The sequence below is a fragment of the Trachypithecus francoisi genome, unplaced genomic scaffold (genome assembly GCF_009764315.1).
Source record: "Trachypithecus francoisi isolate TF-2019V2 unplaced genomic scaffold, Tfra_2.0 Lachesis_group2, whole genome shotgun sequence".
Classification (NCBI taxonomy): Eukaryota; Metazoa; Chordata; class Mammalia; order Primates; family Cercopithecidae; genus Trachypithecus; species Trachypithecus francoisi.
The window spans coordinates 160,974,619-160,987,993 of record NW_022681465.1 but is presented as its reverse complement, the minus strand read 5'-3'; the positions used below and the strand labels follow the sequence as shown (position 1 = coordinate 160,987,993).

The window sequence follows — 13,375 nt, the reverse complement described above, 5'->3', positions numbered from 1 at the left end:
GAGACAGATTTAGTGCTGCTACAGCTATGAATAAGCTTTATTGATAATTTATATTTGGTCATTGATTAATTTTTGCATTTCTGGCAGAAACCTCTTTGGCATCTGATGGAATTTCAGACACCCTTCCCCAATAATTTTACCAGTTCTTCAAAAGTCTCTAGCAAGGATGTTCACTCGTACTTGATTCTGTGTTTTGCATTTCCACCTCTGATCTTCCTCAATTCATTATTATCAACTGCTCATTGTTAGTTTTTATTTTATTTATTTATGTTTTTGAGATGGTCTCACTCTGTTGCCCAGACCTTAGTGCAATGGCGCATCTTGGTGTACTGCAGCCTCGACTTCCTGGGCTCAAGTGATCCTCCAAACTGAGCCTTCCAACTTCTACATAGCTGACAACAGAAGTACTTGCCACCACACCCGGGTAATTTTTAAAATTTTTGTAGTTACGGAATTTTGCCATGTTGCCTGGGTTAGTCTCGAACTCCTGGTCTCAAGCAATCCTTCTGCCTCAGCATCCCAGAATGCTAGGATTACAGATGTGAATCACCAAGCCTGGTCCAGTATTGATTAATACTTTTTTTTTTTTTTGAGACAGGGTTGTTCTGTTGCCCAGGCTGGGGTGCAGTGGCACGATCTCGGCTCACTGCAACCTCCGCCTCCTAAGTTCAAGCAAGTCTTGTGCTTCAGCCACCTGAGTAGCTGGGATTACAGGTGCATGTGCCACCACACCCAGCTCATTTTTGTGTTTTTAGTAGAGACGGGGTTTCGCTGCATTGGCCATGTTGGTCTTGAACTCCTGGCCTCATGTAATCCTCCCACTTTAGCCTCCCAAAGTGCTGGGATTACAGGTCTGAGCCATTGTGCCCGGCCTACTTTTTAAATTCACATTTCATTTAAGTTTTTATCATTTAAGACTGGGCGTGGTGGCTCATGCCTGTAATCCCAGCATTTAGGGAGGCCGAGGCCAGCGGATCACTTGAGGTCAGGCGTTTGAGACCAGCCTAGCCAACATAGTGAAACCCCATCTCTACTAAAGAAAAATACAAAAATTAGCTGGGCGTGGTGGTGGGCGCCTGTAATCACAGCTACTTAGGAGGCTGAGGCATGAGAATTGTTTGAACCAGGGAGGCTGAAGTTTCAGTGAGCTGAGATCGTGCCACTGCATTCCAGCCTTGGTGACAGAGCAAAACTCTGTCTTTAAAAAAAAAAAAAAGTTGTCATTTAAAAATACATATAAATTGCATAGTGGCCAGGCATGGTGGCTCATGCCTATAATCCCAGCATTTTGGGAGGAGGAGGCAGGCAGACTGTTTGAGCCCAGGAGTTTGAGACCAGCCCGGGCAACATAGTGAGACCTTGTCTCTACAAAAAATTTAAAAATTAGCTGGGCATGGTGGCGCATACCCGTAGTGCCAGCTACTTGGAAGGTTAAGGTGGGAGGATGGTTTGGGTCTGGGAGGCAGAGGTTGCAGTGAGCTGAGATTGCGACACTGCACTCTAGCCTGGGTAGCAAAGCAAGACCCTGTCTCAAAAAATAAAATAAAATTAAATTAAATTGCATAGTGCATACATGTATTATTTAACAAATAATTATAAAGCAAATACCTGTGTGGCTACCACCCAGGTCAAGAAGTGGAACATTGTCAGCATTCCAGGAGCCCATAAGCACCTCTTCCTATTTGTAATCCCTGCCCTCAGTCCTAGAGGTAACCATTCTCCTGACTTTAATTATAACTTTCCTTGCTTTACTTTTATACCTATGTATGCATCTCTAAACAAAATAGTTTAAATTGTTTTTGAAATTCACAGAAATGATATCATTCCATGTGTATTGTGTCATGCTTCTTCTCTCGCCATATGAGAATCATCTGTGTTGCCTGAAGCTGTCATTCATTATTGTTTTGTATAAAACCATAATTCACCTTTTTTCATTCTCTTTTTTTTCTAGATAGATTTTTAGGCTGTTTCTTCAAAGTTTGCAGCAAATTACCTGTTTTTGCTATAGCAGAATAGTGCAATTTTGCCATTTTAATTCTGGTAACAAAAAAGCATCTTATATCAATACAGGTTGGGCATCCAAATCCAGAAATCTGAAATGCTCCAAAGTCCACAACTTAAAAAATGTTTTAAAAATTAAATTAAATTAAATTAAATTGTTTTGTAGAGATGAGGTCTTGCTATGTTGCCTAGGCTAGTCTCGAACTCTTGGCTTCACATGATCCTCGTGCTTCAGTTGCCCCAAATGTTGGGACTACAGGTGTGAGCCACGTGCCCAGCCAGAATTTTTTGAGTGCTGACATGGACTAAGGAAATGTTCACTGGAGCATTTTGGGTTTCAGATTTTCAGGTTTAGAGTGTTCAGTAGGATAAGTGTAATGCAGATATTTCAAACTACAAGAAAATCTGAAATCTGTATTACTTCTCGTCCCAAGCATTTAGGAAAAGGGATATTCAACCTGTATGCTCTTTATAATATATACAGTATGTTCATGTATATTAGCAAATTTAATCCTCATTTCAGACCTGTGAAATGGCAATGCAGTATTTCATTTTATTACTAAGAAAACTGAGGGTAAGCCTGGGTAACATAGTGAGACCCTGTTTCTACAAAAAATTAAAAAGTTAGCCAAATGTGGTGGCATGTACCTGTAGTCCCAGCTACTTGGGAGGCTGAGGTGGGAGGATCATTTGAACCTGAGAGGTTAGGCTGCAGTGAGCCAGGATTGCTCCACTGCACTGCAGCCTGTGCAACAGAGCTGAAACTCTGTCTCAAAAAAAGAAAGAAAGAGAGAAAGAGAAGAGAGGGAGAGAGGGAAAGAAGGAGGGAGGGAACAGAGTGATACAGTTTGTCACTTGCCTAACAATTCTAAAAACTTAATGAAGTGCTATAATTGTCACAGATCTTTTATTTCAAAGTCCAAATTCTGAATTTTTGATTCAGTTTCACACAACTGAGCATTCTTAATTCCTGAACTGAGTTAGAATATTTTAGATTAAAAAAAAAAAAAACAAAAACAACTTAGTTACCTGACATGCCCCACTGCCAAGTTTTTCACATCAAAATATTATTGTTTTTCTTTGGAAGTTGATCTAGAAAGCATTTTTATTAAATTGCGGGTAGGATGTTGGAATATAACTTCATTAAGTTGTCAGCAGCAAAACTTCATGCAGGTAGGAAGCTGGTATCTGCAGCATTTGATTTAGGTGGTAAAAAGGAGGAGGAGGGGAACTGATAGTGGATAATATTTTGAGTACAGAATACTATTGCACTTTTCTCCTCATGTCAGTCTCATTTTGTAAGCAAATTCAAGGAAGCTCACTAGCTGAGTGGCCTTGGATAAGCTGTTTAATGACCAAGTTCCATGATGTTCTCTTTAAAAGTCCCTTCCCTTTCTAAAATTGTATGTCTTATGAATCTATGAGGTGATTAAAATACCCTCTTGTGCTGTAGACCAGTCTGACCCCTTAGTTACGTGTGGAATGTGCTGAGCTGTATTTAAAGCCAAGTTTATATGTTGATGTTATTGTACAGTGACTCTCCTTTTGTTATCTAAAGATTTCAAAAAGTATAGGTTTTTAAAATGGTCATGTTTTAAGCAGCTTTCAGCTCAAGAAGTGAAAGTAACTATTAGTATAGTTATTATTAGTGGCAGTGTGTTGAAGTTTTTTGTGAAGAATTCAATACTTCCTTGTAGGTGTTTATATGTAAATATGTTTTAAGTATATATACTTTAGAAAACCATTCTAGGCCAGGCGCGGTGGCTCACGCCTGTAATCCCAGCACTTTGGGAGGCCGAGGTGGGCGGATCACGAGGTCAGGACATCAAGACCATCCTGGCTAACATGGTGAAACCCCGTCTCTATTAAAAATACAAAAAAATTAGCCGGGCATGGTGGCGGGCGCCTGTATACCCAGCTACTCAGGAGGTTGAGGCAGGAGAATGGCGTGAACCCAGGAGGCGGAGCTTGCAGTGAGCTGAGATCGCGCCACTGCACTCCAGCATGGGCGCAACACAGCGAGACTCTGTCTCAAAAAAATAAAAGTTCTAAAAAGGAAATTTATTTAGAAAAGCAAGAAGATGTATTGATATCACATTCCAAAGCATGTCTGAAACATTTTAAGATCCATATATTTACTTAAATAAAAATCCATGGAATTGCAAACATCTTCTTGGTTTGAAAATATATTTTAGCAGATCTGTCATCTAAGTGGAAATATGTAGCAGCAGAAGTTATTGTACTTTAGGCCAGGTGAGGTGGCTCATGTCTATAATCCCAGCACTTTGGAGGCCGAGGTGGGCGGATCACGAGGTCAGGACATCAAGACCATCCTGGCTAACATGGTGAAACCCCGTCTCTATTAAAAATACAAAAAAATTAGCCGGGCATGGTGGCGGGCGCCTGTATACCCAGCTACTCAGGAGGTTGAGGCAGGAGAATGGTGTGAACCCAGGAGGCGGAGCTTGCAGTGAGCTGAGATCGCGCCACTGCACTCCAGCATGGGCGCAACACAGCGAGACTCTGTCTCAAAAAAATAAAAGTTCTAAAAAGGAAATTTATTTAGAAAAGCAAGAAGATGTATTGATATCACATTCCAAAGCATGTCTGAAACATTTTAAGATCCATATATTTACTTAAATAAAAATCCATGGAATTGCAAACATCTTCTTGGTTTGAAAATATATTTTAGCAGATCTGTCATCTAAGTGGAAATATGTAGCAGCAGAAGTTATTGTACTTTAGGCCAGGTGAGGTGGCTCATGTCTATAATCCCAGCACTTTGGGAGGCTGAGGTGTGAGCTCAGCAGTTTGAGCTCAGCCTGGGCAACACGGTGAGACCCTTTTTCAAAAAATATTTTTTTAAAAAACTTATAAAGCCTTCTTAATGGGCAAGATTTTTGATCCAGGGTGAAATTAAACTTGTTAAATAGCAGCACTGAAATAATGTTCATGAGACTGTGTATTTAAGACTTTTCTCTTGTATTCCTGCTAAGAAGATTGGATGGAGGAAATAAGTGATACTATTCTTTGAGCTGATAAAACTTCACAGTATTTACCCGATTCATTGGCCAAAGACTGCCACTTCCTTGGTTTAGAGTTTGGGTGAGATAAGGAATGTTCATCTCTGCTTAAATAAACATTCCAGGTTCTGGATTTTAATTAATGGCAAAAATGTAAACTTTTCTTTCTTTTGATATTCGTTGGACACATGCTTAAATCTTGTCATTTTCCTGTATGTTAGAGGACTTGTCCTCTGGACTGTAGAATCAGGGTCCTGAATTCATGCCTTGTTATACTACCCAGATTTGTGACACTGAGGATGTGTGCATTAACTTCACATTACATCTTCATCTCTACAGCTACAAAAATTACTGTCACTTCTGTCTTTCCAGGTTTAGAGTCATGGCTTTGGAAGAAGCAAAAGGGAGGAATTTAATTTTACTTAATGTTCAGGACTCTGTGATCCTATAATGTGGTTGTTACTGATCTGTAGTTGGCAAAGCTTGTAACATATATGGGGTCTCTTTCCAGAATTTACAAATAAGTGATTTATGTTTAGCCATTTGGGACAAAAATGTTAACATCTCTTTGAACACAGTCAAATTGATACATCTTTAGTCTTTGATCTTTTCATTTCAAGGAAGGCTCTTTTTCTTCATTCTATACTGTACTTTTTAAACTTTATATCCATTTTCTTGCAAACGTTGTGTACACTTGTTGACTCTGCTGCTTTCCTTTCACTCACTTAACCTCTTGTAATCTGATTTCTACCCACACCACTTTACTGAAACTCCTGTTGCCAGGGCCACACTGTGTTTGCTGCACAGTCTAAGGAATAGTCCTCAATCTTTACTATCTCAGTGGCAGTGAATACTGCCACCCACTTTTTCCTTGAAACAGGCTCCAGTGACACCACATTTAACCGATTTTCCTCTTCTAATTCTGATAACACCCAAACCTCCTTTGTAGACCTCTCTTTTTCTACCTATGATTTAAATGCTGTTCTTACTCGGAGGACTCTGTTGAGCACACTTCGTCATGACACTGTTTTCCCTAGAGATCATTCATTGCTTTAGTCATAATCTGATGATTGTAAAACTTCTCCTTGGCTTCAGATCTGTGTATCAGACTGTCTATTGGACATCTTCACTTGACTATTGTTGTAGTCTGCAAGTGATACAAACCCACTTCATCATAACTTCAGGCTAAAGAGGGAGATATGTTGCCTTACAAAACCAAATGTCTGGTGCACAGGTGAAACTGATCTTAGGGATGCCTAGAATCAGAGATTCATGTCATCTTGACTTCCCACTTTCTTTTGCCTCTGCCTGTCAGCATTATTATCTCAAAACCGTCTTCCACATGAGGGTATAGGATATTATTGACTAAGGACATCCTTAAAGTCAACAGCTTGGCAGTCAGAAGGAAAAAATAGGTTTAACTCTTTGTCCAACTGCAGACAGAAAATTGCCTGACAAGGATTCTAATAGACTCAGCTTGGTTTGCCATGGTGGGATATAAAGTATTTTGACTAACTTGTGTTCTAGTAATGATGGTGGGAGTGGTAGGGATCTAATAGCTTGATTCACAGAAGAAAGCCTAACTTAACCTCTACCCATTTTTCATGTACAGCTCTAATTCCAGTGGATAAGGTGATAATTTTGTTTATGGTTTTTGATGAACTGCACCTGCGTGATTATCTCCTTAGAATTCATTGCTATGTCAATTACTGTCTGAGTTGTCTGTGAGAAGAAAGGACTCAACTGAAGAAACCTATATGAAAGTGGTGATCATTATTTCTTCTTGGAATTAGAAACTTGTATGTGGCAGTCATAATGTTCTAATTAGTGATTTTTAAAAATTAACTCATTAAAATAATTCGTACTTTTATAATCATAAAATAGGATGCCCTACGAAGACAGATTTCTGTCTACTTTCACTACTACACCTAGAACTTGACGCTAAAAAAGTTGCTCAAAAAATAATTTGGTGAATGAATATCAGTGTGTAAAAATCTTGATTTTTTTTTCAGTGTTTACTTTTTTGGGTAATACTTATTTTAACAATAAAAGCTTTCAAGGATAAATAAAGTTTAACTTTTTTTTCTTTTTTCTTTTTTTTCCCTAGACTCTCTGTTATAGTCCCTGGGTCAAGACAACAATTTTTATACCCTCGTCGTGGTTCAGAAAGGAGTCTCTGTAGAACCAGAAGCAAAGAAAGGAAACAATCCGAATTTTTCTTCATTAAATTGACTGTGTAAGATACTTGACTTCCAGGAACAAAAACACAGTGAAATAATAAAATTTCATCTTGGCATCACTGGACATTCATCATATTGAGGAGCATATTTTGTGGAACTTCCTGAGTTGAGATTTGGAACCTTCATTGGTGCTCATTTATACTGTGGACTGTAAGCATGAGTGAATTCTGGTTGTGTTTCAACTGCTGTATTGCAGAACAGCCTCAGCCTGTAAGTATGAAGTATGTGGACACATCAGGTGGGGTGCTTATTAAACGTACCACTCACTCTCAAACTGAGAACTGGGATCCTAGCAGTAATTGCAAAGCAGTTCTAGAGAATACAATAGAGAATAGTTCAGTGGAACTCTGAACATATGTTTAAAAAGAAATAATGTTTTTAAAGTAAATGCTGTATGTCAAGAACTCTGCTAGACCATTCATCGTACATGACTGAAAGGATGTGTTCTTCTGTCAAATAGCTCCTGGAGGAATAGTGAGAGAGAAAGGAGACAATAACCTGAGGTAAAACAGGTAAATCAGCCTTGGAAGTCAGTAGGTGGAAGATGTGGCAGCCATATCGCCATCATATTCTTCTCAGCTTACCATCTCATTTTCCTCAGGGCAACCCTCTGAGGAAGATATCATTGTCCTTATTTTGCAGTTGAAACAGGTTTAGTTTATTGCCCAAAGTCGTATAACTTGTAAGTGGTCTTGACTGACTTCTTGGTATATGCCTTGTTTTTGTCCTCTAATATATGCACATATTGTTACCTCTACCAAAATCCTGCCCTTCAGCCTCCAAATTCTTTTTGTTTTATTAAGACAGAGTTTCACTCTTGCTGCCCAGGCTGGAGTGCAATGGCGTGATCTCAGCTCACTGCAACTTCCGCCTCCTGGGTTCAAGTGATTCTTCTGCCTCAGCCTCTTGAGTAGCTGGGATTACAGGCATGTGCCACCACGCCTGGCTAATTTTGTACTTTTAATAGAGACGGGGTTTCACCATGTTGGTCAGGCTGGTCTCGAGCTCCTGACCTCAGGTGATCCCCCCGCCTCTGCCTCCCAAAGTGCTGGGATTACGGGCGTGAGCCACTGTGCCTGGCCTCCTTTTCATTTCTTTTTTTTTTTTTTTTTGAGGCAGAGTCTCGCTCTGTCGCCCGGACTGGAGTGCAGTGGCCAGATCTCAGCTCACTGCAAGCTCCGCCTCCCGGGTTTACGCCATTCTCCTGCCTCAGCCTCCCGAGTAGCTGGGACTACAGGCGCCCGCCACCTTGCCCGGCTAGTTTTTGTATTTTTAGTAGAGGCGGGGTTTCACCGTGTTAGCCAGGATGGTCTCGATCTCCTGACCTCGTGATCCGCCCGTCTCGGCCTCCCAAAGTGCTGGGATTACAGGCTTGAGCCACCGCCCCCGGCCCCCTTTCATTTCTTAAGGTACCTAAATCAAATGTTACCTATATACAAAATTCCCCAGCTTTCCCCTGAATGAGATAATACTCATCTGTATTCCCACAGCTCTTTAGTTAATTGTTCTGTTATAGCATGGAACCTTTTGCATAGTAAATAACTGTTCTATGGTCTCTCCCACCACATTTTCAATTATTTATGGGTCTTCACCGTGTTAACTTTGTATCTTCAGGATCAAATATAATATCTTGGAGAGTGTAGGTATACATGATTGATGGTTGGCTGGCTGAACGAGTGAATTGATATTTTGTTTTATTTATATATGTAACAACATAAGAGGAAAAATAAGGGTTAAATTTTAAAACTAGAATTGTACACATAACTCCCAATCTCAGGTGACACCTGCTTCGGCCTCCCAAAGTGCTGAGATTACAGGCATGAGCCACTGTGCCCTACCATATTGTTTTCATTGCTCCACTTAGTATATTTTGCTGTGTTGTAGGGGAAATTTTTTCTTGGCTCTTCTTTTCTAACTCTATTGGTGATGTCTTTTTTTAAAGCTGGATTGTGGTTCCATGTTTTCTTACTATAGTTTTATTTCTTTTCTTGTTTGAGCTATTTCATAATGCATATTTAAATCTTAGAGGTTTTTTTTTTTAGGATTGCATTGAATTCATTTTATTTATTTATTTATTTATTTTTTTGAGGCGGTGTCTCACTCTGTTGCCCAGGCTGGAGTACAGTGATGTGATCTCGGCTCACTGTAACCTCTGCCTCCTGGGTTCAAGCGATTCTCCTGCCTCAGCCTCCCAAGTAGCTGGGATTACAGGTACCTGTCACCACGCCCAACTGATTTTTGTATTTTTCATAGAGACAGTGTTTTACCACATTGGCCAGGCTATGAACTGGCCTGAACTCCTGACTTCAGGTTATCTGCCCACTTCAACCTCCCAAAGTGTTGGGAATTACAGGCATGAGCCACTGCACCTGGCTAGGATTGCATTGAACTTACAGGCTAATTGGGTGAGAATTGACATCTTTAGAATTTTGAGTGATCCAGGCTGGGTGCAGTGATTTACTCTTGTAATCCCAGCACTTTGGGAGGCCGAGACTGGCAGATCACCTGAGGTCAGGAGTTGAAGACCAGCCTGGCCAACATTTGTATTTTGTCTGTACTAAAAATACAAAAAATTAGCTGGGCATGGTGGCAGGCACCTGTAATCCCAGCTACTCAGGAGGCTGGGGCAGGAGAATCACTTGAACCCAGGAGGTGGAGGTTGCAGTGAGCCGAGATTGCGTCATTGCACTCCAGCCTGGGCAACAAGAGCGAAACTCCATCTCAAAAAAAAAAAAGAATTTTGAGTAATCCGGTTAGAAGCATGGCATATGTCTTCATTTATGTAGATCTTTTAATATTCTTTTTGTAACGCTCTAAAACTTCATTACAGAAGCTTGCACGTTTCATGTTAGACTTGTTCTGGATATGGCCTTTATTGTATTTCCTAGCTAGTTATTACAAGTGTATAGGACCTAATAATTCTTTTCTTCTTTTTTTTTTTTTTTTTTTTGAGACAGAGTCTCGCTCTGTCACCCAAGCTGGAGTGCACTGGCCAGATCTCAGCTCACTGCAAGCTCCGCCTCCCGGTTTACGCCATTCTCCTGCCTCAGCCTCCTGAGTAGCTGGGACTACAGGCGCCTGCCACCTCGCCCGGCTAGTTTTTTGTATTTTTTAGTAGAGACGGGGTTTCACCGTGTTAGCCAGGATGGTCTCGATCTCCTGACCTTGTGATCCGCCCGCCTCGGCCTCCCAAAGTGCTGGGATTACAGGCTTGAGCCACCGCGCCCGGCCAGGAACCTAATAATTCTTATATGCTACTTTTTAATCCAGATATCTCACTGAACACTTGTGAACACTTGAATTTATTTATTTACTTATTTATTTATTTTTTGTTTTTGTTTTTCTTGAGACAGAGTCCCACTCTTTTGCCCAGGCTAGAGGCACGATCTCAGCTCACTGCAACCTCTGCCTCCCAGGTTCAAGCGATTCTCTTTTCTTAACTCAGCCTCCTCAGTAGCTGGGATTACAGGTGCGTGCCACCATGCCCGGCTGATTTTTTTGTGTTTTTATTACAGACAGGGTTTCGCCATGTTGGCCAGGCTGGTCTCGAACTCCTGGCCTCCGGTGATCGGCCTCGGCCTCCCAAAGTGCTGGGATTACAGGTGTGAGCCACTACACCAGGCCGAATTAGTTTAATAGTTAGCTGAAATGCTTATCTCTTATAGATATCTCCAAATAGTGACTTTTTAAATCATTTTCTGATATTTAAATCATTTATCCTTTTGGGATTTTAGCTGAATTGACTAAGACCTCTAGTATAATGATCAGTATTGCCAGTGATGGCTGAACATCCTTCTTATCCTGAGTTTTTATGATCTGTGATATTATTAGAGATGACATTTTCGGTAGTCAAGGATTCTCAATAGGAACACTTGAGTCCTATTGCCATATTGTTTTAAGGATGCCCTGTAATTTTTTGTTGAACGTGGTATAGTGGGTAAAAGGAACCAAGGTAAATAGGCCCGTAGTGTGATGTTTTATGTTTATCTGGTTAGGGCCTAGGCCATTTTACTATTTGCTGTAGCTGTAGGTGTTGGAGGATAAAATTTCATCTGGTGTCCTTGTTTTTGTCCCCTTGTTGTCTTTGGGTTTCTCTAGAGACTTCTTCTTAAATAAGAGCTGAGACATACTGTTGCTTCATTTGTAATCCCCTGTTGTACAGGAGCCCCGTAGATGTGTTGGTAAGGTGTGGGGAAGGGAGACATTATGTATTGCTATGATTATGTCTCAGTCTTTCAGTGAGCCCATACACCTGGTCTGTGACCTACACAAAGTGCTTCTCAGTTTTCTTTTTTTACCCGTTAGGTGAGGCAAAAAGGGGTAGAGGAGACTGGAGTTGGATATTTCCCTTCTCCCCAAGTTGGTTAGGTTTTGGAAAAACCTAGTTGATTAGGCTCTGGTAAAATAGTTTCTCTTGAGAGCAAACCTTGTTAATAACAGAATACTCTGGTGCATTTCATTGTGGCTGCCCTTCCCTTCTTTTTGCAGAAACACAGATTTTTCTCTGATCTTCACTTGAGAAACTGGTAAGGTTCCCTGAGGTAAAAACCCACAAAAGTGTAGGGGATCCCTAAGACTAGGTCCCCCTGGCATCTTAAAGTTATTCACACTGAGCATCCAGCTATTCATCAGTTACAGTTTAGGTTTTCCTGCACTGGTCCTAGATCCTGTGAAGGTTTCTGCTTGTTGATTTCTGTGTCCACCTGTCTGTCTCTCTAGTTTTAGGGGAAACAGTTTTCTCTGTGACCTCACTTCTCTGATGGATCTAAGAAGAGATATTGTTTAAGTTTGATCGGCTTTTTTCTTGTCACGTGGGTGGGAGTGATGACTTCTAAGCTCCTTATGTGCCAGATCAGAAACCAGAAGTCAAGTTGCCATATTTTAAAAATTTACTTACTGCCAGTATTCACAGGGTATATAATAAAGTGAATTCTCTTCAATATATGATAAATGTATAGTCACCAATAGCTGAAATAGGAAGACACAGATTAGGTATTTAAATGGCAGGACCATAAGGCTCTGGAGTTATGAGACATCAGAAATACATTTTCTGCTACACAGAGGATTTGCAACTTGAGTTTCTCTCATACTGAAACAGGAAAAGTTCCCTTGTGCCCCTAGAAGGCGTGCGACGGGGGTGTGGCTCACTTCTTCAGTGCCCTGCTGCTCAAACCTCTAGGGGAGCATACAGACGGGGAGCTGTGGGGCTCTGACCCCACCACAATGTCTAGGGATGAATCTTTATAGCTGAAGCGCCAGAGGGCGTGTGTTACAGGGTGCTTTTTTAGTTTGCCTTGTGTTAACCAACTCAGTTAGACCCTCTACGATGTCATAAGGACAGAAGGCTTTCTGTATCCTGGGTTCTTGCTTTGGTGTACTGGAAGAATCGGATCACACGTGGGCTTGGAGAATGAGTGCAAAGTTTTCTTGAGTGGAAGTAGCTCTCTGTTGATGAGGGATCCAGAAAAGAGATGGTTTTCCCCTGCAGTTGGGCTGCTCGGTGGCCCCAGCTGTCTTCTAACTGCCCCAGCCAAATTCTGCCACATCCAGCCAGTTGATGGCCTGCTGGCGTGCTGGCGTCTGTTGGTATGCTCTTCTGCAGGTGTGCTCCCTCGACGTCTTTGCACCTTCTAGCCGCTTGTGTGCTCCTCTCGATGTTTGGCTGCTGTGTGTCTGCCTGCTAGGGTCTTGGGTTTTTATAGGCCTGGGATGGGGGCATGGCGGGCCAGGGTGGTCTTGGAAAATGCAACATTTGGGCCTGAAAACAGGAGTGCCTGTCCTCACCTATGTCTCTCCGTGGGGGTGGAGCCCTAGCCAGGGACCTGCCTTTCTCTACCCAGCACTTCCTGTCCCCGCTCCTGTATCATTTAAAGGAACCACACTCTTCCCTTCCCAGCACTCCTGTATCAGTACATTTAATATGTTTGTTGTTTGTTATTGTTTAATGAATGCATACTTAATATGAAATATTCCACAAAAATTCCACGAACACCTGATTTCTTACCTTTTTGATTCCTGAGAAAAATTACATAAAACTTAATGGGGCTTTGTGGTTACCATAATGGAGGAATAGCTTGCTTGTTGGCATCAGGAAACAGATGTAAAGAGTCA

At 41.3% G+C, this 13,375-nt stretch overlaps 1 protein-coding gene across 18 annotated transcripts in view; it reads left to right on the top strand.

Moving 5' to 3' along the window:
• Positions 1-13,375, top strand: part of CDC42SE2 (CDC42 small effector 2) — a 145,996-nt gene that overhangs the window by 78,226 nt on the left and 54,395 nt on the right. For 16 of the 18 annotated variants that reach the window (XR_004430088.1, XR_004430093.1, XR_004430090.1 and 13 more), the window contains one exon: positions 7,132-7,474. Coding sequence is in view for 6 of the 18 variants with exons in the window: in XM_033181340.1 (XP_033037231.1) it covers positions 7,421-7,474 (54 nt within the window). In the remaining 12 variants the exon portion in view is untranslated. Of the gene's footprint in view, positions 1-404; positions 425-7,131; positions 7,475-13,375 lie in introns of those variants that run through there. The other 2 variants (XM_033181343.1, XM_033181336.1) reach the window with 2 other exon arrangements.